Below are 27,678 nucleotides of genomic sequence, written 5' to 3' on the forward strand. Positions count from 1 at the left end.
TTCTTGGGAGTACCCTTGTCATGTATTCCATCAGCTATGCGAGCTGATTCCATAAGTATCTGCAAATTACCTCGAGGGTAAAGCTTCATAGCCTTTTGCAAGGCTTCATGCAATCCTGCTTCAAACTTGCACATCTTCTCTGAATCTTCAATCTTCTTGAATAGAGTGACTTTCAAGAGAACGTCCCAAAACCTATCCACATAGCGTGGAACAGTTTCGTTCTCTGACTGTGAGAGTCGATCCCATTCTTTCTTTACTTCTTCCTCATAGTCTGGAGGAAGGAATTGTGCGTAGAACTCCTTCTTGAAAGTAGTCCAATCTTGGAGTTTGCGTTTTTCTAGGATCTGGGTTAACCACCAACTGTTGGCGGTGCCTTTCAGACAAGGTTGCATAGGTACATACGTACCTTACCTTTCGTATGGTACAACCATAGGGTACGATAAGGTACGGTACCATACGGTGCTACAATTAAATTTTTTTTCCAAGAGTACAGCGTTAGTGTGCGGACCTGGAACGCGAGCCGATTTGGGGCCTTTTTGTGGTCTGGAATGCTAATAGGCTAATAGCCCAAGGCTGTATGTCTTATACTCACTGCACGTAACTTTCCAGAGAGCAATAGAGACTGCAAAGAAGGCCACAGACAGGACTTGGGAGTTCGCAATGTCCTTGATGATGGGGGCATGCTCTCTACTGACACAGACTTTTGAGGCTATAGGCATGCCGTCTAATAGCCTATGTGCATGCTTTGGAGAGTAGCAGACTTTTATTGTGTTTCATTATTTTGTTTCAATTTGTATGGCATATACAATGCTGGCTTGTGGCTGATGCCATAGACATTATGCTTGTAGTTGAGTTTGGACGGTTGTACCTGTGTTTCATTGTTTTATTTTAGTTTGTATGGGATTTACAGTGCTGGCTTTTGGCTGACGCCAGAGACAGTATGCTTGTAGTTGAACTTGGTTTTATGATTTATCATTGAGGCTTGAGGCATTTGAGTTTTATGTCCAATTGTCAATATGTTCATTTTCAGCATTGTAATTTGTAATGTAAATTTGTTTATGTGTCTATGGGTTTTTCACTAAAACATGAGTTTTTTTACAAATGGTACGTACCTATTACGTACCTTATAGGTGGTTCAGTACGGAAGTACGTCCCGTACGTACCTAAAACATGTCGTACACTACGTACCTTTCCACCTTGCTTTCAGGTACATGCTAACATGGCAAAGCTTGGATCTTTCTTTAAAGTTCCCTTCTGCAAATGCAACTTCAAATTGGCGGATCAAAGCCAAAGCTTTGTCATTATCACACCGTCCATTGTAAGTGTCGAATTTTACATCTTTGTCACTTGACTTGAATGTTTTCTGCTTGTGGTGCTTCCTCTTATGGTGCTCCTTCTTTCTATGCTTCGATTCCTTGTGGGCAGGAGTCCTTTCCCTTGAATGCACTTCCTGTTGCGGCGGATCGTCAAGAAACATGTCTTCTGGAGTGACTATGTCATCATCCTTCATGAAAGAAAACTGAGGAGAATCAGGAGGATCCTACACTTGAACCTTTGGATTAAACCGCACATGACGTTCTGGAGGTTTCCTTTGCCTCTCGTGCATGCGGGAGGTTCCAATTAAAGGATCTTTCTTTGGTGTTCCGCGGGATTTCTCCCGACCCCATCTGCACTTTCTCCTTCCCTTTCTCAAGGGTATGGAGAATCTTTTGGACTTTTGGATGGGAGAGAGATTTTTGCAACTCTGTCACCTGCTGTTGAAGGATAGCGAACTCTATCTCGCGTCCTTCCATTTCTGTAGTCTGCCAAGAGTCGTCTATCCCTTAAGAAAGTGTTAGGTGCAGCGGAATGAATGTTTGCGCTTTGCTAAAGATGAGTGCTCCGAATTGTGCTCAAGGTTCCTTTTGTTCTTATGGAAGGGAGAGCCTTCCGTTCTTAATGAGAGAATGCTATGATCACAAACAAAGTGAATGGACACTGTGCGTGTAAGTGTATGAGACTGAGAGATAGAGAGAGAAGAGAGATACGACACCAGAGACGTTGTAAAACCCTCCTCCGAAGGCCCCACTCTTGTCGGTGAGAGTGGTCTACTTATGATTGCACAATCTGGCACAAATGAATGCAAGTGACTGATGCAAGTATAGGCTATGTCGACGATGACGACGGTGATGACGAAGTCGACCTAAGGGCTGAAATCTGCAATCTTTCTACTGCTGTCCAAAAATGCTATGGGCTGAAATCTGCTAATCTTCTATCTGCTGAATTCTGACTCTATGTCGATGATGATGTCGATGGCAACGATGCGATGACGACGTGCTGAAAACGCAGATGCTGAAATCTGCGTTTTCCGGGCTGAAACTGTAAACCTTGCGGAAACTGACCGTGTGGCGAGGAACTGTTGCGGGAAGGTGAGATCTGCGAGGTTCGGGACTTGATCTGTGGGTACTAACTGCTGAAAACTGAAAACACTAATATGCTCCTTGACTTTCCGTCGCGGTAAAGGTGCAAAACGCTGGGGTTGATCTGCAATAAAAAACGCTAGGGTTGAATTTTGGTCCTTCTGTCGCCGGGATTCTGCAATGCGAAAATGCCAGGCTGATGTGCTGTGTCTAATTGATGTCGGTTGATCGGCCATGCAAAATGTTGGGGCTGATCTGCAATGGAGAAAACGCCAGGCTGTCCTTGGTTGAAAACGCTAAGTCTCCTGCCCGGGGGAGGGGGGGGGGGGGGTCTGCTGAGAAGTTGCCTGTTGAGCGTGGAGCTCCTGGTGTCTCTTCTGCCAAATAGTGCTAGCTTTGGTTTGCTGACATATTTTCTTAACAAAATTGCCCTACCTACTTTTGTTGGAAAGTCACTTAAATTAATAAGTGATAAGTGAAAAATGCCAAAAATAGGTAAAATAGGCTAAATGCACTGGAAAATTCCCCTGATGGAATTTGATGGATTCTGGTGGGAATACTGATGATCATGCTGTGTGCAACCAGAGGATATGCATCTACACTAAGTGACTGGGCATGCACGGTCTACGAATAGACTCACAAAAAGTGCAAGATCACTTCTAAGCTAGACTGACTGGACTGACGGAAACCTTGTCGTGCTGAAGCTTGTCCACGGACACATAGGGTTGGATGTGTCACGTGACATGCCCTCCTTTTCAAAGTGAGGTATTGGTACCGAATTGTATGGCGTCGAGGGAGATCGCCAATAACATCCGGAATCCTGGAAGGGACTCTTTACCGGCCCACTCTGATGTGTGGGTCGTGCGGTACTTGAACTTCATAAAGGTCTGCAATGCTTGCTTCTCTGAGCCGCGTCGAAAACGACACAAAGTCTTCTGTGGCTCCTTCGATGTGTCAACTTCGTCTAGAGTAGTGGTTCCTTCTTCTTCAAGAATCTCCATGGCGGAAAATTCTTGAAACCATTTCCAACAGAAAACCATGAACATACCCATGCCATGTAAAATGAGTGGAAAAGATCTTGTCTTCCTCAAAGACTGTGCATGCAATGTAGATAAACCAATAGACGGAGTGCCAGACGGTTCACCACATACACGCAAACTATGAGATCGAATCTTTCTCTTTTGATCTAGAGCAATCAACTTTGGCAAGTCACCATGGAAATGCCCATGCTTGGTGCTCATACTTTCATGTGCTCGTCAACGTCACCATGAAACGCGTTTCGACAGGTCGGGACAGGTGAAACGTTTCGGGCCTTGAAACGTTTCGCTCAACAAGTGAAACACAAACCATTTCGGTAACAACAAGATACCATAGTTTTAAGTTTCAAAGTTGCTAAACGCACGTTTCGGTCTCACGTTTCACTGTGCTCTAATTTTGAACTGAAACGTTTCGTGGTGAAACGCCGCGTTTCAGGGTGAAACGTTTCGGCCTTGAAACGTTTCGCGGGTATGTTGGTGCTCGTTCTACGAATGTGTCATGCCAAGGAAGAGACATGGAATGTGACTTCCTTGAATGCATACTTTTCAGCTTTTCATGAAAAATCCACATAATTCGTGCTCAGTCATGAGTGAATCGTGCTCCAACGTTGTCGGAATGAGCGCGGTCTAGCTGGGAAGGTGCAAAACCTCTGGCTGTGAGAGTTCGTGATGAGAGTCACAAACACTTTGTGAAAAAGCGTTTGTGAAGAATCACCAACCCTCTTTCTAAGGGTGACAGAAAATCTAAGAGCGTTTGTGACAGCAAAGTCACAAACCCTCTTTCCTATTGTGCTTGGAAATTGCTTGTTTTTGTAGTTGAGATTATGATTAGAGGATCACCAAACCACATTCAATTTCACTTAAAAAGACCATTTAAAAAGAGCAAAGTTTCAGCCATGAAACCTCGATGCTCATACAAGAACAAATTTGAATCAAAACCAAACCTCTTTCATGATATCATGTAGCCTCGCCCCCAATTACATAGTCGTAACATCAAACAGTTGAATGGTATACACGAGCTTCCACCTTTATGGCGACCATTTTCTGAATTTGCAGAGATTTAAGAGCTGTGAAAGTGAAGCCCACACACCATTTTGATAAGGGGAAACCCTAATTCACTCCCTCACTAGCTCAGATACAAGATTTCAAAGAGGTGGGACTGCCCTACACATAGATTGAGCAACCATCACATTAGTGATAAATTTCAGGTTTTTTCTGTAAAAAGCCTCCTTCTCTCTCTTCTCCACGGCATTATGAGCTGATGTGTCAATTTTTGGACCATTTTGCCACTTTGGACCAAAAGTAGGTCATTTTTAGATCATTTTTGACCCAAAAAATGTCATTTTTGATGCGAAAAATCCCAAACGGAGTCCGGAAAATCCCTATATTTGTGGGATCACTCGCATAAGCATAAAAAGCATAGATAAGCATCATTTTTCATCAATATACCATTTTGGGTCACTTTCCATGCAATTCTGCAACTGCGCTTGTTAGTTGCTATTTTTGGCAGTTTTTACCTGCATCAGACTTTGTAGGCGAGATGAGTGTGCCACCATGAAACACTTGGACTATGTACATTGTCAAACCAAATTAGGCATCTTATCAAGTGAAAAAGCACGCAAATGAGCCACATCCAGGGCCACGACTCCCCGGATAGGTATGTACATGATAGCGACTGCAGTAGCCGCTTTAGCATATATCACGATATGTACATTATTGTTTTTCTTTTCATGCATCGAGAAGTGTCAAAAGTGAGGTGAATGTTTTTATTTCACACTATATACGTGCCACGGCACGACATCCACCCCCTCTGAACCTGCACATCCTCTGGCATGTGCCAACATTTTCCCTATGTAGGTTTAATCTTCATTAAGATCCGCAAATATTTGGATGTCATTTTCATCTTCTGCAAAGTCTGGAAAATCATGCTCTGCTTCTTCATCCTCATCTGTAGCAATGTCATTGTATTCTTCATCATCATCTTGTTGTGAATCAAAAGGATCATTATCATGTCTCCTCTTGAACATCTTGATTCTTTTGCCCGCTATGGGAATTTTAAGCTTTGTTGCATCGAGCTCCCTCAAAGTATATGTAGCGTTTCCATGTACATGTTTGACAACATAGGGGCCAAACCACCTTTTTGCAAGTTTTCTTTGTGTGGTGTGTTGGTTGTCAAGGCTACTGTCGTACATTAGGGCCCAATCACCCTCTTCAATAGGCTTTGGTCGAAGCCTATGTCTTTTATCAAACCTATCTTTATTCTTTAGTTTGGTATCCTTCAATCGAGCTTTAGCAATGTCTATGTCTTCCTATCTTCTTTCCAATTGCCTTATGCGCAAAGCAATTAGATTTTCCCTACTTACACCATCTTCCCAAGGTAGCATGTTCCAAGTAGGAACTACATCCTCAATTGGTATGACTAGCTTCTGACCATACATCAATTCCGTAGGCATGTAACCAGTTACTGAGCTATGAGTTGTACGATCAACCCACAAAGCATATGGTAGCAACCTTGGCCACTCACGCATTCTACCTTTGCATGCCTTAGCCAAAGCTTTGACAGTAGGAGGATGTCCTCTTTCACTTTTTCCATTTCCCTCTGGATTATAAGCACAAGTCAGGGCTAGCTTGATACCAATTCTCGTAAAGAAATCCCTTGCTTCATCTGCATCTAACTCACCTCTATCAACAACTATCTTTCCCACACAGCCATAGTGGCAAATTACATCTTCAAGCAAAAATTTACAAACAGCTTCTGTAGTTTTTGTCCTCAATGCATGCCTTTCCACTTGGTTTGTCAAGTCTTCTCGTGCAAGTACTAAGTATCTCATTTGCTAAACTCCTAAAGGCATTGTGACTAGATCAACAACCCATTTATAGTGCATGGCTAATGGGTATGTAGGATGCAATCCATCACGATGACGTACATTGGAATACATTTGGCATGTGACACAAGACTCCACAAAATCCGCTACATCCTTATACATGCCTTTCCACCAATATCTCTCTTTCACTTTGAAAAAAGTAGCCCATACACCTCGATGTCCAGCGTATAGGCTTTCATGAAGCTCTTTGATAACTTTGAGCTGAGTAGGCTTATCACATACTACTCGTAATGGAGTTCCATATCTTCTTTTAGGATGTTTCCATAAGTAGCCATCCCTCAAGAAGAATCCATGTGTTTTCTTTCTGATCCTTTTGAATTCTGATTCACTCCAATCATCTTGCTTCTGTAAAGTACTCAGGTAGCGACCTATGAGCAACCATTCATCCTCATAGAACTCCTCTGAAAAGGACTCAAGTGTAGATACAATGCATATATCATCACACTTTGCATGCGAAATTGTGTAGAATTTTGTGCCCACATCTTCTTCCTCATCAATCATATCACCCTCATCTTCATATCTTGCCCTTGAAAGCATATCTGCCATTGCATTATCTTTTCCTGCAATGTGATTCAATTCTGGGTTCAAGGACTTTATATAAGCAATCCCCCTAAGCATAACAATATCAGGAGTAGAGCAGCTTGCAATCATCCCGAGAAGTGGTAAGCAATCAGTCTCCACAACTACAGATGCTCCAATGAAGTACTCTTTGTCACACTTCAATGCTGTAACCACCTCCCATAACTCCTTTTTTTACCTGTGGATATGCTCTTTGGCGAGAGCTTAGAATCTTGGCCCCAAACCTCACCACATACCTGTGTTTCTCTTCATCGTCCTGTCCTACTGTCCATCCGATTCCCGTTGGACTAGTGTCCACTGTCACAATCACCGGTCTTCCACACTCATAGTCAATCTTCCTCAAAGTTGGTGAAGACAGCAACAATTGCTTCAACTTCCTCATAGCTTTTACATGTACATCATTCCATTGAAACCTTTGATTCTTCCTTAGCAATTGATAAAGAGGATTTGCAACATGTGCATAATGTGGAATCCATATGAGATAGAAGACACATGCACCTAGAAACCTTCTCACCTCCGTGATATTTACGCATACTTCCTTCATCCTCTGTATTGCATCCACTTTAGTTGGACAAGGTTGATGGCCATGAGGATTACAAAGATGTCCCACTATCAATATTTCTTCAACCCCAAACACTGACTTTTGCCCAGATAATATAAGGTTCACTTCTTCCAGCCTTGTTAAAATTCTATCACAATCATTTATGTGGTTTGGTACATATTTACGACACACCCTCGAATCTAGAGCCTCATCTTTTTTAGCTAAGTCGCATCCTTTGATTGGAACGTCATTAAGAAAAGGCATTGTAATTTGTGGTATGAAGTCACGAAGGACTTTGTTCATACCGTTCATCATGTGCGCAACCGAGTTGGTTGCTCCCTGCGGTAAGGTGCACATCCTTACCAAACCCAAGGGTGTTCTCATGGTAGTCAAGTCCCTACTTTCCATTGTTAGTTGGAACTGATCATACCCTGAGTACAAATCTCCCATAGAATATATTGCCCTTCCTGCAAATGCTTCTGCAAACTCATCTAGAATTGGCCCTGCACCCATATTCTTGATTGTGACTTTGTTGACAGTCTGCATGTCTTGAATGAAGCGTAGAGCTCCATTTTTCTTTGGTACTGTGAACCATCTGCTTGAGTAGGGGGCACATGAAGGTTCCAATATCCCCATCTTTATCTTTTCATTGAGTAAATCTATAAGCTTTGGCAAGAGTGCTTTTGGCACTGGAATTGGTCGTAGATTCCAAGGCACATGAGATACAATGAATATTACCATTGGTTCGACTATAGATGGATCCACACACCCTATCTCATGTGGCTCAAATGCAAAAGCTTTTCCATGTTTGGAGAGTGTCTGTTCAAAGCATTTTATTTCAATCTCTGTCAAGGAGTCATTGCCTCCAACTTTTAACATCTTCAATGACTCTTGCGTAAACTTGTGTCCAATTCTTTTTGGATCTCGGGGACCAGGTTGCAAAGAAGCCTGATCCATCGTTTCCTTGCAATCTGTAGGCAAAGGCAATGCCATTGGTTTCACCTTCTTTGCTATAGTTTTGTACTTTGTCTCCACTCGCACTTCTACATCCTTTTGCACATTGAAGAACTCTTCATCTTTGAAAGACTCAATGATTCTATACATGTCCATAGAAGCTACTTTTACCAGGTCATTTCGTTGTTGGAAACTAGAACTTGTTATAGCATTGAGATCACCCATAGTATCTACAAAACAAACCTCCTCAAAAACACCTGAAATGTACTCGTCTTCATCTAGCAAATTATGGTTTTTGTATTTTCTCTGTACACTATTTACATATTGTTTTTGTCCTTTCTTTAAATCTCGAAGCGTTGTGAAAGATACTGATCCATCCTTTGCTACTAGGGCACCTGTAGAAAAAGCTTCGTCTCCCTTCGGATAAGGCGAGAACCTTTTTCTTTCTGTACCACTACACTCCTGCTTTACAATGGTACTCGGCCAAAACCCCTCATCTCCCTTTGATCTCGAAACTCCTTGCTTGGTTTTGGTAGAGAATGGTCCCTTAAGCTGTCACGATTTCGCTCACGGTCAACGCAAACTGTCAAGAATTGAACAACTCGTTTTCCATCTTTGCTTTTGACCCTGGCATAGGCAGATCCATCATCCAACACTTTTGTCTCTATTTGCACTCCGGTGATGTATGGTTGTCCAAGGATTAGAGGATAGCTTGACATCTCTTGAACAAAGAAATTTTGCTCACCTTTCACATTCCCTATAGTTACATTAACATTTGAACAAGCACCATAGAGATCCCCGGATGAGTTGTTTGCAGCCCTAATCATCCACCCATGGTCAGTATCAATTGGCCACTTTCCCTTCATATAGAGACTCTTGGACATGAGGTTAATCTCCGAACCATGGTCTATCAAGGCCACATAAGGCTCCTCAAGATCTCCCATATTAACCAAGGTTTCTGTTGTAGCCCTTACCCAATGGTTTCTAGAATAGTGGCTCTTATGAGTGGCTTCGTCTTCATCTTCATCTTCAAATTTAACATGCCTATTTCTGCCGCTCGAAGATTGGTAGCAGCTTACAAAATTCTCATCTTCATCTGTTTGTTGTACTTGTATCACATGTGTCTTTGAAGCACTCTCTTCAGCCTCTGATTGGATAGACTCTGTTAAAGCTTGTCGCTTTCTTCTTATGATATCAATGATTTCCTCGTGGAACTCTCTTTTTGCAATGCCAAGGACTTCTCCCAATGTAAACTCCACCTTGCTATTTAAGATCCTTTCCTCTAAAACTTTAAATCTGTGGCAGCTTCAATATTTGTTTGTAGCTTGTATGATGGGCTTTTTCCCTTGCTCTTTTCTTTATCTTGCTTCTCCTTTGGTGCAACATCTCTCATTGGTACTTCTTGTGATGGAGGCTCCCTTGCCATGGGCTCTTGAGAGGGACTCGGATCCTTTCTCCCTCCACCTCTAGTAGCCGTCTTTGAGGGGCCTTCATCCTCATTCTCTCTTCTGCGTTTTTCTTCAACAAGTGCTTTGTTTCCTCGACACTTTGCAATGTAGGCATGCACTGACAAGGCATCTACAGGTTCATTCCACCCAGTCTAAAGACGGATACAATCTCCTGCTTCATGTAAGACTTCTTTAGTCAACTTTCCCTTCATAGCTAACTCCATCGTAGATGGCCAGACATCTTCACCATCCTCACTCACGTCTTCAATAGATTTTGACCCTTTGAGCATGACTTGACCAACCTTTAAGCCAAATGCTGCTGCTTTAACCATTGAGATAGCGTGATTGGTTTCCATGTCTTCAACTAGCTTTTTCATCCCTCCTTTGCCAAAGTTGGTCGCCAAGGGCTTCCCTGTTTCACTAAGATGTATCTTCCCTTCTTTGAAGAAGACAAGATCTTTACCCAAGGCATCTTTGAAGCTTTCACAGTCCCTTCTTGGATGGTCTGGGCTGTCACACCAGATGCACCTATTTACAAATCCCTCTCTGTTTTGAGGTCTTTGACTTGATGACTGTCTAGACATTTGCCCCTTTTCTTCAAGCCTTGCTAGCTTTAATTTCAGCTCGCGTATGCCCTTCACAAGTTCTTTAAGCATAGACCCATCATCCTTAGAAGCTACAATAGCAGGTTTTGGCTACTTCTCAGTAATAGCAGGAACTGGAGCACCATTGTTCACCACCATCTTGTCTCTTCTGCGTTGTCTTTTTACCAACAAGGAGACTGCATCTTGTACATCATTCCACCTTGTCTTCAAACCTTGCTCTGCATCTTTGTCTTCCAAGAGAAGCTCTAACTTTTCTTCAATTTCTTTGCCCGTTGCTTGTAGGAAAAGGTCTACTTTCTCCCTATCCAAGGAAGCTTGTTCAGTTTGTGATAGTTGAGCATAGCGTCGCTCAAACTCTCTGAGAAACTGTGTAGCAGAAATCCCTTCTTTAGGCTTTGCAACTCAATCTAAGAAAGTTCTTTTGGTCACCCTCTCAGAGTCCTCCATAAAGTAGTCTTCTTTTAGAGCAAGCTTGAATTCCTCTCAATTTTTTCCATGAGCATTTTGAATTGCCCTAATACGGTCTTTGATCTCTGGGACCCAAACTAGCTCAAAATTTCGAACCATGTCTTCCTCATACACTCGGTTCAACTCCATTTCCTTCATATAATCTCGTAGATACTTTGTGATGTCCTTGCCATCAAACTGGTCAATTCTCTTCACATTGGATTGTAGTGCTTTTATGGTTGAAATCTGGCTTCTTTCCGCTGCTTGTTGTTGCTGCATGTACATGGCCAATGCTTGAAACATCTGCATGACTGCAGGATCAAAGTGCATCCCATGTCTCTTGATTTTCATCCATGGCTAACAAAGTGTCTAGATCAATTCACAAACTTCCACCCCAACAACTTCGCGTCAGGTTCACCAGAAATGTCGGAATGAGTGTGGTCTAGCTGGGAAGGTGCAAAACCTCTGGCTGTGAGAGTTCGTGATGAGTGTCACAAACACTTTGTGAAAAAGCGTTTGTGGATAATCACCAACCCTCTTTCTAAGGGTGACAGCAAATCTAAGAGCGTTCATGACAGCAAAGTCACAAACCCTCTTTCCTATTGTGCTTGGAAATTGCTTGTTTTTGTAGTTGAGATTATGATTAGAGGATCACCAAACCACATTCAGTTTCACTTAAAAAGACCATTTAAAAACAGCAAAGTTTCAGCCATGAAACCTCGATGCTCATACAAGAACAAATTTGAATCAAAACCCAAACCTCTTTCATGGTATCATGTAGCCTCGCCTCCAATTACATAGTCGTAACATCAAACAGTTGAATGGTATACACGAGCTTCCACCTTCATGGCGACCATTTTCTGAATTTGCAGAGATTTAAGAGCTGTGAAAGTGAAGCCCACACACCATTTTGATAAGGGGAAACCCTAATTCACTCCCTCACTAGCTCAGATACAAGATTTCAAAGAGGCGGGACTGCCCTACACATAGATTGAGCAACCATCACAGTAGTGATAAATTGCAGGTTTTTTCTGTAAAAAGCCTCCTTCTCTCTCTTCTCCACGGCATTATGAGCTGATGTGTCAATTTTTGGACCATTTTGCCACTTTGGACCAAAAGTAGGTCATTTTCAGATCATTTTTGACCCAAAAAATGTCATTTTTGATGCGAAAAATCCCAAACGGAGTCCGAAAAATCCCTATATTTGTGGGATCACTCGCATAAGCATAAAAAGCATAGATAAGCATCATTTTTCATCAATATACCATTTTGGGTCACTTTCCATGCAATTCTGCAACTGTGCTTGTTAGTTGCTATTTTTGGCAGTTTTTACCTGCATCAGACTTTGTAGGCGAGATGAGTGTGCCACCATGAAACACTTGGACTATGTACATTGTCAAACCAAATTAGGCATCTTATCAAGTGAAAAAGCACGCAAATGAGCCACATCCAGGGCCACGACTCCCCGAATAAGTATGTACATGATAGCAACCGCAGTAGCCGCTTTAGCATATATCACGATATGTACATTATTGTTTTTCTTTCCATGCATCGAGAAGTGTCAAAAGTGAGGTGAATGTTTTTATTTCACACTATATATGTGCCACGACACAACGTACAATATGTCATGCCTAGTAAGAGGGATTACATAAAGACGCTGACTAAAATACAGGAAACGATCACGAATGAAACACTCGAACAATGTGTGCGTATCAATCATGCGAACACATAATACTTCCTGTGAGGGCTCTTTGAACCTAGGCTCGAGAGCCAAGATCGGTTCTTCCTGAAGGATCGAATCGTCCTGTGGGGGTTCTTTGGACCTGGACTCGAAATCCAAGATCGGTTCTTCGTGATTGATCGAATCTACAACGAGGTTAGCTTTGCTAGAAAAAGCATTCACTAACTCATCCAGCTTGTGAACAATCACATCATCTTTATGCAACTCATTATGTTTGTGAGAAATTACATCTTGATCATGCAAATCATCATGCTTGTCATTGGCATCCAAATCATCATGCTTATCATTGTCATTCAAACCATCATGCAAGTCATTGTCAATCAAATCATCATCCAGCTTCACATAATCATGCAAATCTTGTGTATCATGCTACGGAGAAGTAGAGACTGAGAGAGTCTCCGTCTGCGTTATCTTCTGCGTGTCTGCGTTTCATTTCTTTCATTCTTACTGCATTTCTTGCTTCGCGTGCTAAATTCTGTTCCAGAAACATTAGCTCCAACTCCTCCATAGGAGTTAGTGCAATCGTTGTCGTAGATGGAGAAGGGTCAGAAAAACCTCCCGGTGGGGAAAATTCTTCTTCGCCTCTCTCATGCTCATCACCTCCAAGCAAAGTATCCATTCCGCTTCGAGTTATGATCATTCTGAAGTCGTGGGTTCTTGTGGGTTTTTGGGTTCTTAAGTTCACGAGGAACTTGGGTTCTTGCGGATCTTGGGGTCTTGAGGGTCTTGAGTTCTTGAGGTTTTCTTTCGCTTGCAAACCGTGTTTGAGAAGGATCTTCTCTTCACCCGAGTTCTACTCCTTTTCGTGGGCGCACCCCTTGGTGGCCTTGCGCTCACACCAAGGTTGCTTTTCCCACCTCACGTCGATTGGCCGGCCGCTAAGTGCACGGTCCGCTCTCAATGAGTGAAAAGAGACACCAGGGGAGGTTGGACAAGCCCTTCTTTCTTGGATTCCTATCACTCTTCAAAAACACGATTAGGAATTGACACGCCCAAGCGAACTTGGGTTTGTGCGACGGCAATAAGCAAAAAAAATTCTTGTGATTCTTGTGGTTCTTTCCTTGAGTGATACAGAACACTGCCAAAGCTCTAATACCAATGTTAGGTGCAATGGAATGATTGTTTGCGCTTTGCTCAAGATAAGTGCTCTGAACTGTGCTCAAGGTTCCTTTTGTTCTTATGGAAGGGAGAGCCTTCCGTTCTTAATGAGAGAATGCTATGATCACAAACAAAGTGAATGGACACTGTGCGTGTAAGTGTATGAGACTGAGAGATAGAGAGAGAAGAGAGATACGACACCAAAGACGTTGTAAAACCCTCCTCCGAAGGCCCCACTCTGGTCGGTGAGAGTGGTCTACTTATGATTGCACAATCTGGTACAAATGAATGCGAGTGACTGATGCAAGTATAGGCTATGTCGACGATGACGACGGTGATGACGAAGTCGACCTAAGGGCTGAAATCTGCAATCTTTCTACTGCTGTCCAAAAACGCTATGGGCTGAAATCTGCTAATCTTCTATCTGCTGAATTCTCACTCTATGTCGATGACGATGTCGATGGCGACAATGTGATGACGACGCGTTGAAAACGTAGATGCTGAAATCTGCGTTTTCCGGGCTGAAACTGTAAACGTTGCGGAAACCGACCGTGCGGTGAGGAACTGTTGCGGGAAGGTGAGATCTGCGAGGTTCGGGACTTGATCTGCTGGTACTAACTGCTGAAAACTGAAAACGCTAATGCTCCTTGACTAAAACGCCGGGGCTGATCTGCAACCAAAAACGCTAGGGCTGAATTTTGGTCCGTCTGTCGCCGGGATTCTGCAAATGCAAAAATGCTAGGCTGATCTGTTGTGTCTAACTGTTGCCGGGTTGATCTGCCATGCAAAACGCTGGGGCTGATCTGCAATGGAGAAAACGCGAGGTTGTCCTTGGTGGAAAACGCTAAGTCTCCTGCGGGGGGGGGGGGTGTTCTGTTGAGAAGTTGCGTGTTGAGCGTGGAGCTCCTACTGCGTCTGAGGATATGCATCTACACTAAGTGACTGGGCATGCTCGGTCTACGAATAGACTCACAAAAAGTGCTAGATCACTTCTAAGCTAGACTGACTGGATTGACGGAAACCTTGTCGTGTTGTAGCTTGTCCACGGACACATAGGGTTGGATGTGTCACGTGACAGAAAGAGAGAGATGACCTTGCTTTGATACCACTGTCACAAAAATACGGAAGCGTAAACTGACTTTTAATTGTACTTAAAATACTCAAGAGAATTAGTCATGCATTGACCATGAGCTAGGGAACCACAACTTCATTCTGGATGCAAAAGCTAAACTTGACTTTTAGCAAAACAATGGACTCTGGTAAACCACAGGGGAATACCAATGCTTGATGGACAAATGTGCTAAACAAACCTAGAAACTGTAATGGGATCTATTGGAATAGGCTCGAAACATGCGCTCTCCACAACAGATTCACTAATCACATTATGCATATTGCGAGAATCAAACAAGCTCACTGCGTGTTGACCATTCACTTGACCATAACACTTAATGAGGGACTCATCTAGATGATCAGTAGAAACTTGGGGGGCACTACTTTACTCATTTATGATACTAATAGAAGATGTAGGTTCTTTATTAGGTGATTCCAATCTCTTTTCACGTGACTTCTAGTGTGACATGTAAAACATCTTCCTTCCTTTTTATACTCGGTTCATTCTTCAAGACTTAGCAAACCTCCTACTATTTCTTGAGCAGTTTTTTCATTAGGCGCCAACTTACGGGTTTCTTGAGTTTTGGCCTTTCCTTTATTATCACTGCTAGGTGAAGAGTTCTGTGCTTTGAGTGTAATGGAAGATTGAGAAGAAGAGGTGTTGTGGTTCTTACCATTGTTCCTACCGCTCTGTTATTTCTGAGGGTTCTGTAGGGTACTTGACTTGTTCTCCTTCGAATTACCTTTGTTGTGCTTCATTTGCAAAATGAAATTAGAAAAAGACATAAAAGGAGTCCCTTTTTGCTTAAGAGCTCGCCTATCCTCTTTCAACCGATCAAGGTATTGCAGTGGCATAAAGCGATCCTTGAGCTTGACTTGGAAGTCGTCCCATGTATAAGTAAGTGGTTCTCCATCGGTGGCATGCTCAAGATGCACGGCCATTTGCGCCTCTTGCCATGCTTGATAACAATTAAAGGCATCACTCCACAAATACATGGCAACAATTAAAACTTTACTGCTACTTCTTTTCTTGTTCATAGCAAAGGAAGCGTTAAATTAATGCAACCAAGAATAAATCACTAATGCATCCATCTCACCATCTTACTTACTAAAAGTCAACTTTTTTGTGATTGGATTGTTGGAGTCCTCGTCTCTGCCGGTCTACGTGATGACTCGTTGGCCTCTTTTTGCCCTAACCATAGGGCCATGCTCACACTTGACCGGGCATAGCTCAAGCGCCTATCCTAATATCTAGGAACTTAACAAGAATGCTGTCAACCTGTGCTTTTCGGATACAAACCAGCCTACTTGTCACAACAATCCTTATGCCTATACATATGCAAGTATTTCTTTCTAGGGTATGATTTTGTCTTGATGTGGGGGGTTTTCCAAGATTATTATCTGACCATGAATTTCCCCCTATGCTCTAAGGAAAAGGGGTATACATATGGCTTGCCGAAAGGAATTTCCAAGTGTTGCTGTTTTAGTATCAGGTTCAAAGATGGTGCTATTGTTCAAATAACATGGACTGATGAGCGCGCGACGGTGTGTGCAAGTGATAGAGCACGCGAAGATGTGCAGGCCTTGAGGCTTGAAGCGGAGGCACTCTGCTGCAGAAGGGAAGCGCTAGCAGAATGAAGAGAGAGAGAGAGAGAGAGAGAGAGAGAGAGAGAGAGAGAGAGAGAGAGCTCACATTTTTGGGGAAAACTCAATAAGTGAGTTTTGGGTTTTCCCACTTTTATTATAAGTGTTGAACCTGGACAAAGTATAAAAATGTACAAAAGGGGTTATTTAGGCCTTTAACCCAACAACCTCCCACTTAAAGGCATAAATGACGCCTTTAAGTTAACCAACTCCCACCAGCTGTATGCAATGCTCATGTTGAGCCTTAGCAAGACTCTTGGTGAGAACATCTCAGGGTTATCCTGTGTATGGATCTTAGTCAAGCTGACTAGACCATCCTCCAATACTTGTCGTATGAAGTGGTACCACACATCTATGTGTTTGGTACGCGCATGAAACATGGCATTTTTGGCTAAATAGACAACACTCTGGCTATCACAACCCAACACGGGTGTATGAGTAGGCATGCTAAGTTCTTTTGCAAGTCTGCCCAACCAAATGGCCTCTTTTGAAGCCTCTGTGGCTGAAATATATTCAGCCTCAGTAGTACTCAATGCCACAATTTTCTGTAACCTAGAACACCAAGAGACTGCACCACCAGCAATGGCAAATACATATCCACGGGTAGATTTCCTGGTATCCATGTCACCTGTTGATGAGCGCGCGGCAGTGTGTGCAAGTGATAGAGCATGCAAAGATGTGCAGGCCTTGAGGCTTGAAGCGGAGGCACTGTGCTGCAGAAGGGAAGTGCTAGCAGAACGAAGCGAGAGAGAGAGAGAGAGAGAGAGAGAGAGAGAGAGAGAGAGAGAGAGAGAGAGAGAGAGAGAGAGATCTCACGTTTTTGGGGAAAACTCAATAAGTGAGTTTTGGGTTTTCCCACTTTTATTATAAGCGACCTTTAAAAAATGTGTCTAGGTATAAAAATGTACAAAAAGGGGTTATTTAGGCCTTTAACCCAACATGGACTGCTTCTTTCATTAGTAGGTGTCACCTTGAATATGTATTGAGGTTTTTAATTTTCTCTATGTGCAGTTATATAGGAGTATGATAGGGAAGGATGGATGGTGTAAAAACTTTGATAAGGCCTCACGAACTTGCAAGATATACGAAGGTAATCTTTGAAGTTTAGACGAAGCATTTGATGAAATGTAATCTCTTCATTACACTAACTTTATTCTTTTCAAGCAGATTGCTTGTACTTTTTGATGTACCTTGTGGAAACTTGAGAGAGAGAGAGAGAGAGAGAGAGAGAGAGAGAGAGAGAGAGAGAGAGAGAGAGAGAGAGAGAGAGAGAGAGAGAGAGAGAGAGACCAGCCTCTCAGATCATTTACCCATCTCATTATTTATCTCTTTCACTAGATCCTTTGCACAGAGACGAGGCTCGTCGATTTGACTTCCTTCGGCGTTGGGCTCGATCTCCACTCTTCTTCACGCTTACAGGTGGACAGATTACATGGCATTATGCACCTCCTCAGTGGTTTCTCCTCCACTCATCATATAGACCACCATGAGATTGTTCTAGTAGAGTTGTCACTATAGTGACTATCACCCTTACATTCAGCTTGTACACCCCACGTGATAGGCCTTTTTGGCATCCGCTGGGGATTATATTGTACTCAGTAATATACAGCCCTGATTTTTCCAAAAAAAAAAAAAAAAAAAAAGAGAGAGAGAGAGAGAGAGAGAGAGAGAGAGAGGGGGAGATTGGAGTATCGTCCACGAAGGTCAGATATGACCCATGGGACCAAAACAAAACATTACAGCTGTTCTTTTGAGGTGAAGGCATTAGATACATATTAGTTAGGGATTGAGGGTCCACAAGGGAAAAAGGGAAAGAATAAGAAATAAAATCTAAGGGGAGTCAGGTGGAGAAGGAGCTGGCTTGGGAGTTCCAAACTCCTGGATGATGGCTTTACCGCCACGATAGACTGTCCATTTACCTTGTTTACGGGCTTCATGCATCTTGTTGAGCTCGCTTGCTTTAAGCTTGAGTTGATTTGTGGTCAATTCCTCGGCGATCCAAAGCTTTGTCCCCTTGAGGCGGTAGGATTGTCGTAGCAGGCTGGTTCGTTCTTCCTTGTTCTTGAAAGTGAGGATGCATTGACCAAGTGGCACATGCCTATGCGTGTCGTCGTTCCAAGAAACATTATCGGGCTCGATGTTAACTGGTTGTAGAATGTTGTTGAGCTTGGTGATGGCTTCTTCGAGTGTGTCCTCCTCGTTGCACCATGGTGAGGAGAGCCCTCCAATCCTAATCTTGAGAGCAAGTGATTCTCGTAGCCGGCATTCTTGTAAGGCTGCTTGTAGTTTGTTCTCGATCTTCTTATGTACTACCTCATAGGCTTCTTTTTGGGCCGCCTTGATTGATTCAGTGAGAGAAGCTTCGACTTTATGTGTTTTTGTCAGCAGAGTTTTGTTCTCCTTTGCCTTTGTCGCCTCAAGCTTACTCATGCGTTGTTTGAGTTCGGCATTCTCCAAAGCTCTTTGATCTGAGTCTCCAAGGCCGTGATCCTTGAGTCTTGGCGAGTAACGATCCTTCTTAGGCGCAGCTGCCACCGCAAGAAAACTCTTACGATGTTGGACATTGGTGTGTTGAAAGAGGACATTGGAGCTTCTCGACTCTCTCTTATGTGGGCACGCCTGCACAAGGCTAGGCTTAACTTGTACAGGTCACGGCCATGGGAACAAGATTGAAGCTACTGGATGTTTGAGAAGAGGTTGAGAGTGAAGTGAAGCTTAAGCAGGGAATGGGTCTCGAATCTCTGTTATGTGGGCACACTTGCACAAGGCTAGGCTTCACTTGTACATGTCACGGCTATGGGAACAAGGCCGAAGCTATTGGTTGTTTGATGAGAGTGAAGTGAAGTTTGAGCGGGGAATGGGTATGCAGAACGCCGATGCAGATAGTCGATGGGCCCGATGAGGAGAATGCATCTGCAACTCGTCGAAGTAGGTCACATTTGTCGAGTTGCTGCTGTCAGCATTCGAAACAGGGTTGTTGCTGGTGAATTATTGTTGGCGACTTGTTGCTGTCACCTGACGAGTTGGTTAGGCTCGTTGATGGCAGGGGCATCATTGAGAGAAGCTAACGCCCCCCCCCCCCCCCCCCCCCCCCCCCCCCCCCCCCCCACCCACACACACACACACACACACACACACACACACAGAGGGCTGCCCCTGGCCCTAGGGGGAGACTTCGTAGAGAGGTACTGTACTGTACCGACAAACGAAAAGCGAGAAGGCGAGAGAGAGAGAGAGAGAGAGAGAGAGAGAGAGAGAGAGAGAGAGAGAGAGAGAGAGAGAGAGAGAGAGAGAGAGAGAGAGAGAGAGAGAGAGAGAGAGAGAGAGATTTTCTTATTGTCCTCGAAGGTCAATTATGACCTATGGGACCAAAGATACATGTGATGTACTATGTGTGGGGCTGATAAGTGATTCTTGATGCTCAAGGATTATGGTGATGAGAATCGTAATGGAGAGCTCACACGGGCTGAGAGAGGAAAGTGTGAAGAATCATGGTTGAAAATGTGAGGGAATCAAGTTCGAATGTGAGCAAAAGTTGAGTAATCTAGTAATGTGTGGTACTCAAACTTGCGAACTTGCAATGAGCATAATGTGAATAGTCGATGGGACTCTTCTCTGTTGTCCTAATGCCTTGCCTTGCATTGAAGGGAGTGGGAGCTACGCCAAATGGTTGCGATAGTGTGTATTACCGATAGGGGAATAGGCTCAAGCATAAAGGGTGACTGGTTTCTTCTTTTGGCGAAGAACATGGTTTTGTAGCTGAAGGCAATATGGGTGGTGTGATGTATGAAGCGTGACCCACGGGATTCCTCCCAAGCCGTAATACATTGGCGTTGTAGAAAAGCTTCATTCACTTGGGAGTCTATTGAGGCATCATGTAGCAAGTGTAATGCATCCTATCTCTCAAACCACTTCTTTATATCTTGTATCCATCCCATGCTCAAGATCCTGCTTTTATGCATCTTGAACTTATGCAATTGTAGGAAGTCAATGTGAGGGGGTTTGACGCATCTTTATCATGTGCTCCATAATCCTTTCCATGCCCTTAGTCTCAATTGGAAGAGATCCCGTTTCAAGTAGGAGCATATATGGTGTTTGTGTCTTACCTTGGAGAAAGTTTGTAAGAAAGCGCTTTCGGACATTTTCAAACTATTTCCAAGTAGCCTTTGAGATGCTCGTCCCACACTTCAACTCCATAAAGAAGAATCGGTGTCACACGTGTCAAGAAGGTACTTGAAAACCGAACATTTGACATCTTCCGCATGACACATGTTCTCAAATGCATAGTACGCTCACTTCCAGCTTCCAAACGACGCATAGCACATTCATACCACTTATGATTGGCTGAAACCTCAAGGCCAAGGTACTTGAAGCTCTCAACCACTAAGTGGCTCGTTGTTGTACACAATGGATGGCCTCTCCTTATGGTTGGTTTATAAGCATAAACTGTGTGTGTGTGTGTGAGAAATGAAATGACATGAAATGTTATATTAACGTCTTCAAAAGGTCAAAGTGACCTATGAGACCAGAAAGTTACAATGTGGTGGATCTGATACAAAGTCAGAGTCAGAGTAACAAGATGACAACAATGACAAAAATGAAATGACAAATGCCACAATAAAATACTATGGAATCCTAAACTACTAGGTGTGAACAACAGCTAGCTGGGATAGCTAGATCACAAGAGATCCAACATCTGTCGCTGGCGGATCTCATTAATCTCCTCCATGGTCAGTAGTCTGACCGGGCGTCGTGCATGTCGAGCCAAAGTGATCCGAATCCTCTGATGCAGCCTCCGCCGATGTTGTGTAGTCCTCCGCAGTCGTGGGCATCTGGATCTTCCCAGCTCAATCGCTCCGTCGATCAGTGTGTCTTTGGTGTGAGACGACGAGCTCTGCTGTGGTAGTAACTCCTCCGGGTGTCCAGTGACAGCTCTAAAGAAATCTGTGATCTGTCTCTGGGACTGGCTAGCCTCTCCTCTCATCAGGCTCTCTCTGTGTCTGCGTAGCTCGAGCAAAAACAAACCCAAGCATCTCTGATCCTTGTACTGCATGACTCTGGAGAATGGTCCAAAGCCCTCTCTGAACAAGCAATGGAAGCGGCCTCGTATCTCGTAGTAAACGGGGCAGTGGCATGTGTAGTGCAACTCTGTCTCAGGCTCGATGTCACATAGGGGGCATGTCGTGGCCTCTGCTGGTACTCCGCTGTATCTCCCAGTCTCGATCCGTAGCTGGTGTGAAGATGTACGTATCTGGCCGATAGCACATCGTATCCCATGAGACAAGTGGGTGTCCATGTATCTGGGCCTCGTCACAAAGCCATCAACCGTAAGCTGGAGGAGATGCTCTCTGTAGAAAGCAATCTTCGTGCCCAGCTCTTGTGCTGGCTGTATCCATGTCCTCCTGGTGTCTAGCTGAGTCAAGTCCTGGCGGATGAGCCTGGTGATCTCGGACTGTGTAAGAGTCAGAGAGGGTGCATCCAGTGAGTACTGGAAGGGAGGCAATTTGTCTATGCTGAACCCATGCGCCTGAAACCATGATGTCATCTCCCCATACCAGCATGCTGTATCTCCCTGCATGGCTAACTGTCGAGAGGACTCAAGTGCAAGGCGGGCATATCTGTCTCTGGGAAGTTCCCACATGCGGTGTATGGAGGAGACCGATCTGGTGAGTGCCTCAACCACTAGTGGGGGGGCAGCTAGCTCTGCTCGAACAATAGCACGTGGTACTGAGGCCTTGGCTCTAATGAGCCGTGAGATCATAGAGACCAGAGGCTTCTCCATGTCCCCCCATCCATCACTGCGGCCTGTCCTCCCGTGATGATCTAATGAAGGTGCCCAGATCTCAGCTCCATTAGGCAATGCAGAAGCCACCAGAGTGTCAAAGAGCCAGAGCTTTGTCCTAGGCTCCTGAAACTGAACCTGTGAACACATCCTTTCCAATCTACCCAATGCTGCATGGGCTCTGGTCAGTCTAGTCTCTGCTGCCCTCCTCAATGAAAATGCTGGCCCACTAAAAACCACTCCGAGGTAAGTGTACGCATCTGTATACTCCACAGTCTCCTGGCCGTATGTGAATGTTGGTGCTGACCTCCTGATCCACTGTGGGGTGGTATTAAATACCATGACCTTGGTTTTACCAAGGTTGACAGACAAACCACTTTCGTGGGCAAACCACTTTCCTGAGCAAACCTATTCAAAGCATCCAAGTGACGTTGCATCCCCTCCGGAGAGTCAGAGATCAACACAATATCATCAGCATATAACAATAATGGAATCCATGTCCCTGCCAGCTGTGCACCTCTATCACCATCTCTCTCAATGTAGTCAGAAACCTCATCCACATACATACCAAATAGAGTAGGAGAGAGCGGGCAGCCCTGCTTCACCCCAATAGTGGAGTGACTCGGTGTGGATAGACCCTCTGAGGTGCGTACCTGCCCCGCTACTGACCTGTATAATGCCACGACCCCCCAAATGAGCTCTGTGGGTACTCCCATCTGGTGTAATCTGCGCATCAATCTAGCTCTAGGCACTGTGTCAAATGCTTTGCGGAAATCCACAAAGCTACGATAGATCCGTCTTCCACGCGATCTACCCTCCTCAATGATGGCTCTGAGTGTCAAGATATGGTCAAGAGTAGAAAAACCCCTCCTGAACCCTGCCTGCCCGGCTGCGCGTATCCCCTCCCTCTCTGCCCATCTACTCAGCTGCTGCTCAAGAATAGATGCGTACAACCGTGCCAATGTGTGTCCAATCATGATAGTGCGATAATTCCCAGGCTCCATAGGGTCTCCCGACTTGAAGATAGGTACAATAGTTGATAGGCTCCAAGTATCAGGCAAGCCCTCACACATGGCACGGTTAAACATCACTGCTAGAAGCTCTGCTAGATCTCTGGCATGTGTGAAATGCTCAGCCACTAAACCATCATGATCGTATGCTCTCCCAGTCCTCATCATGTCAATGGCCTTCCTCACCATCTCCGCGGTGAGAAAAGCACATGTGTGTGGGCATGGATCGGGAGGGTCGGGAAGGGGGGGCTGCTCAAGAACTGTGTACAGAGATGATGCGTACTGGCCCCAGTCCTCTGTAGAAGTGATGGCGGGGGGAGGGGGGAGAGTGCTTCTGAAAGAGCTGCCATGCCTCACGTGAGTCTTGACTGATATAGATCCTGCTCTAGCCGAGCCAAAAATGCCCTCTTCTTCCGCCGCACTAGGCGTCGGAAGTCAATCTGTCACTGTCTGTGAGTGATGTCCCCCAAAAGTACCTCCCTCTGAAGTCTAGCTCTAGTGTCCCGGCATTCCTCATCATACCAACTGTTCTGGGGCATGCTCCCGCTCCCCGAACGACGTCTCTGCTCAGGCTGGGTATGTGGGTATGCCTCTGCTGCTGCATCATGTAGTGTCTGTGTCAATATAGTAGTAAGCTCCTCCAGAGGTCGCCCTGGCTCCTTTGTGCATAGGCGTCTGTAGTCCCATCTATGTATACAAAGTCTGTCTCCCGCTTGAAGGTGTAGCGAGTAGGGGCTGCTGTCCGTAGCCTGTGTGCTATACTAAACTGAAAAGAGATGGTCATTGACACAAGAGCATGATCCATTGCCACACCAACAGGTGGCCCAACCGTGAGATCCTAGATACTAGAGATGAGGCTCGGCTGTGCCATGACATAGTCCACTGTGCTGGCTCCATGTCTGTGTGGAAAGCATGTAAAACCCCCTGAGTCGGGAAATCTCTGTAGGCCATTCAAGATGGCCAATCCATGTGCAGTCCCCATGTCTATCAAGTGTCGTCCATACTCAGTGTGTTCTCCATCTTGTGATAGTCTGGATAGGCCTGTCTTTGCAGCATCCAGCTCTCTCAGCATCTCCTCTGAAGTATCATAAAATACTGTCTGATGATGGGTAGTCCTAGCATTGAAATCCCCTAGAATGATGATGTCACCATCTCTAGAGAACTCCCATATGTCATCATCCAAAATAGAGAAAGGGGACTGTCCTCTGGGTGGTGCATACACTGACGTGCTCGAGGGAAAGTAGCAAATAGCAATGTAAAGATATTTGTCTGTCTCTGGTCTCAGTCTCACCCACATGTACCTAGCTTGCTCATCTCTACGGGCTATATGTATCAATGGCTGCAACTCCTCCCTGAATAACACTGCCACTCCCTCCTGATCCCCGCCTTTTGCGCTCTGATCGTGTCTCCTGTCTATAGGCAGTCTCCAATCTATATCCATTGATGTGAGGCATAGACTGCCCATGGGCCTGATGTGTCTCAGAGTAGAAGACGATGTCTCTTCCCCTGAAACTATCCTCAAAGGCGCCCACATCAAGTCCCATAGATCCATTACAATTCCACGTGGCAACTTTGAGGGTGGTCCCACGGGTCTCGCATTACCTCTCTCATATGCGCAAGCTATGTGAGAGTGAGGTCATCTCCAAGGAATATGCCCGTTTTCTTTAGTGTAGGACGCTTCTTCAAGAAGTCCTTCTTTGCCTCCATGGATGGGAAACGGATGATTAGAGCTCTCCCTGTTGAAGTCTCCCCATTGCCTTGTGTCTTCTTCCCCACCCTCCATGCCTTTGTATGAGTAGCCTCACTACCCATCATGCGGAGAAGTTCTTCAACTTCCCCTTCCACATCATCTCGGTCTTTTAGACCGGTTACTCTTATATGCAAAGCTCTAGTTTTCCTTCGTTGTTCTTCTTCTAGAGTCATGTTGATGATTGTAGGAGTGGGGACAGATGTGGTTTCTTTCCCTTTGCCTTTCTTAGCGACTTCTATCCACTTCTCGGCCTCATCCGCCTTCTTTTGCGTCTTTGTGATCACACCCATCCATGAAGACGTCTTTACCATCTTTTGTTTCTCCTCCTCTTTGATCATCCGTACCTGCTCTTTGATGACCTTGATTTCCTGTACTACCGAAGGCTGGAATTCCCCCTCCTGTAGTCCACTGTTCGCTCTATCGGCAAGTTCTCGCTTGAGAGCTGAGACCTCTTCTTTAAGTGCTTTGGAGTCCGCCTTAAGTGCTTGTAGCTCTGCGTGCAGGTCCTCTTTCTCTTTCTTCCACTGTGCGCCTTCGTTGAGAAACATTTGAAGAAGGTTGGCCTTCTCTTTCCACCATCCCTCCATATCTGCTTTCCAGTCTTTCATCTCCCTCTCCATTTGTGTAATCCGCTTGTTTGTAAGCACAAAAGTTGCCTTCGGATGGGGCTTACATACCGGCGAAGCAGTCATGACGTCCATCAAAAATACAATCTGCACTTCTGCCAAGTAAACCCACTATGTCCACATCACACATACATCCCTGTCCCGCATGATGCATACATGTGTGTTCCCCATATCAATCATACATTTTTGATTTTCTACAATTTTCCAATTTTCTGCAATTTTCTGTCAATGCTGAAAATTATGTAATTCTGAAATTCTGAACTTTCCTGCAGGTCTGCAACTCGTGAGAAATTTGAAAATGTGAAAATGTATTTCTGCAGGTCTGAAAAAATTTGCAGGTGTGACTGCGCGCTATCTGCACTGTAATGCACCTGCGGGCTTGGGGGGGTGGGGTGGGTGGGGCGCAGTCAAGCCACGAGTAAGCCCGTGTGGTGGGGGATTGGGGGGGGGGCGCACTGTCACAACAGGGGGGGAGGGCGCAGTCCAGCTGAGAGAGACCATGCGCTGCTGTGGCGCAGGCAGCAGGGTGCAGCCAAGGTGGTGCGCAGCAGGCAGGTGGCGCGCGGGTCAGTAGCAGGTAGGTGGCGAGAGAGAGAGAGAGAGAGAGAGAGAGAGAGAGAGAGAGAGAGAGAGAGAGAGAGAGAGAGAGAGAGAGAGATGAGTTGGCACTGACAAGGTGGTAATCTCACAGTAACACACGAACAAAATTGAAAAACTTAAACACTAGAACTTGAAAACGAACAGTAGTTGCGACACGAAGTGTAAGTTTCCCTTCTCGATGCACTGGCCCCAAAGTGTGGTGCCCTTTTCGGTACTTCTTTATATATTGATAAGTCAGTATAGTTGTTGGGGAGTCACTCTGCAATCTGCTTCCAAGCAATGCTATCACGTGCACATGGTCTGTGTGCCACACGTGGACATGCTTTATCGACTGCTAGAGCCAATTTTGCACCTATCCATAGATATGAGTGTCTAGAATCCTAGGAGGATTAGCACTGGCAATTTTGTGAGCATGTTTGTTGGCATGTCCGGACGAGTTCGTTAGATTAGGTTTTCTAGTTTTCGAATGCATAGGGTAAAGGGGCCAATAAGGGTACAGGGTCCAGTCATAGGACGACCTCTCCCCTAGTACTTTTTATGGTTAGACGACCTCTCCCCTAGTACTTTTTATGGTTAAGGACCAGTGATAGTACACAAGCACCCCAATGCCTTGGGATAGTACTCCTATTCGTCCCATTTTTGCTATACAAAAAAGAGAGATAAGCGCCGAACTCTCTTGCTTGAGTGGCGATTGTGCTGAAACTTTTCTTGCAGGTAGGCCTCGTGGTGGGCTATCCATCGTGCCCTTTTGTCTTGAAACCTTGCCAGGTCCTTGGATCATGTGGTTGCGTGGCGATTGAACTCCACCACTGCATGGCATTATCTTTTAAGAAATCTCGTTGCTTGAGAGATCTTGGATTCTTCTGTATAGTTCCCCGAAGCATGGGTGTTGTCGAATTGCTGTAGGAATTGCAATGCTTTCTTCTGATCTTTCATCCCGAAAAAGGTGAAAAATTTGATTGTCATGACGTTGGTGTACACAAAGTGTGTCGACCCTAGCAAAGGGCACAGGCAGCGATGTGTATGCTTATAGATGCATGGTAGAGGGCTAGAGCAGATGGGAAGAGCTTGTGCAGGCAAATGGCAACGGAAATGTAAGCTTTATGTGGTTTTAAAGGACAAAAGAGCTCCAGATAGGGCCTGACATAGTGACAGATGAAGAATGTCCGAGATGTTGGTTTTTGGCCCAGATGTGTAGAGCTGGAAGTGCTTAAGGAACAGGTCCAAGACGGCTCGTCAAACAGAGCTACGAAGCCCAAGATATTTGAGTTTGAGGGTGAAGTGCATTGCAGATCTGAGACGGATAGGCCAAGTGATGCCAAGTAGTCCGAGCGAGTTTGAAGCTATGGGTGTGTAGTGCTTGATTTATGGAGCGTGTTGGTCTTTTCAGATCATTGATATGAGTCTTGGATATCAAGATAT

At 44.7% G+C, this 27,678-nt stretch overlaps 1 protein-coding gene across 3 annotated transcripts in view; it reads left to right on the forward strand.

Moving 5' to 3' along the window:
* LOC147448444 (zinc/iron-chelating domain protein) overlaps positions 1-27,678 on the forward strand; it is a 101,465-nt gene that overhangs the window by 57,393 nt on the left and 16,394 nt on the right. Inside the window, exons 2-3 of one of the 3 annotated variants that reach the window (XR_015189351.1) lie at positions 1,131-1,318; positions 17,500-17,578. Coding sequence is in view for 2 of the 3 variants with exons in the window: in XM_086521059.1 (XP_086377185.1) it covers positions 1,208-1,318; positions 17,500-17,578 (190 nt within the window). In the remaining variant the exon portion in view is untranslated. The remainder of the gene's footprint in view (positions 1-1,130; positions 1,319-17,499; positions 17,579-27,678) is intronic. The other 2 variants (XM_086521059.1, XM_086521060.1) reach the window with 2 other exon arrangements.

The sequence above is a fragment of the Adiantum capillus-veneris genome, chromosome 10 (assembly GCF_014529385.1).
Source record: "Adiantum capillus-veneris isolate H3 chromosome 10, ASM1452938v2, whole genome shotgun sequence".
Lineage (NCBI taxonomy): Eukaryota > Viridiplantae > Streptophyta > Polypodiopsida > Polypodiales > Pteridaceae > Adiantum > Adiantum capillus-veneris.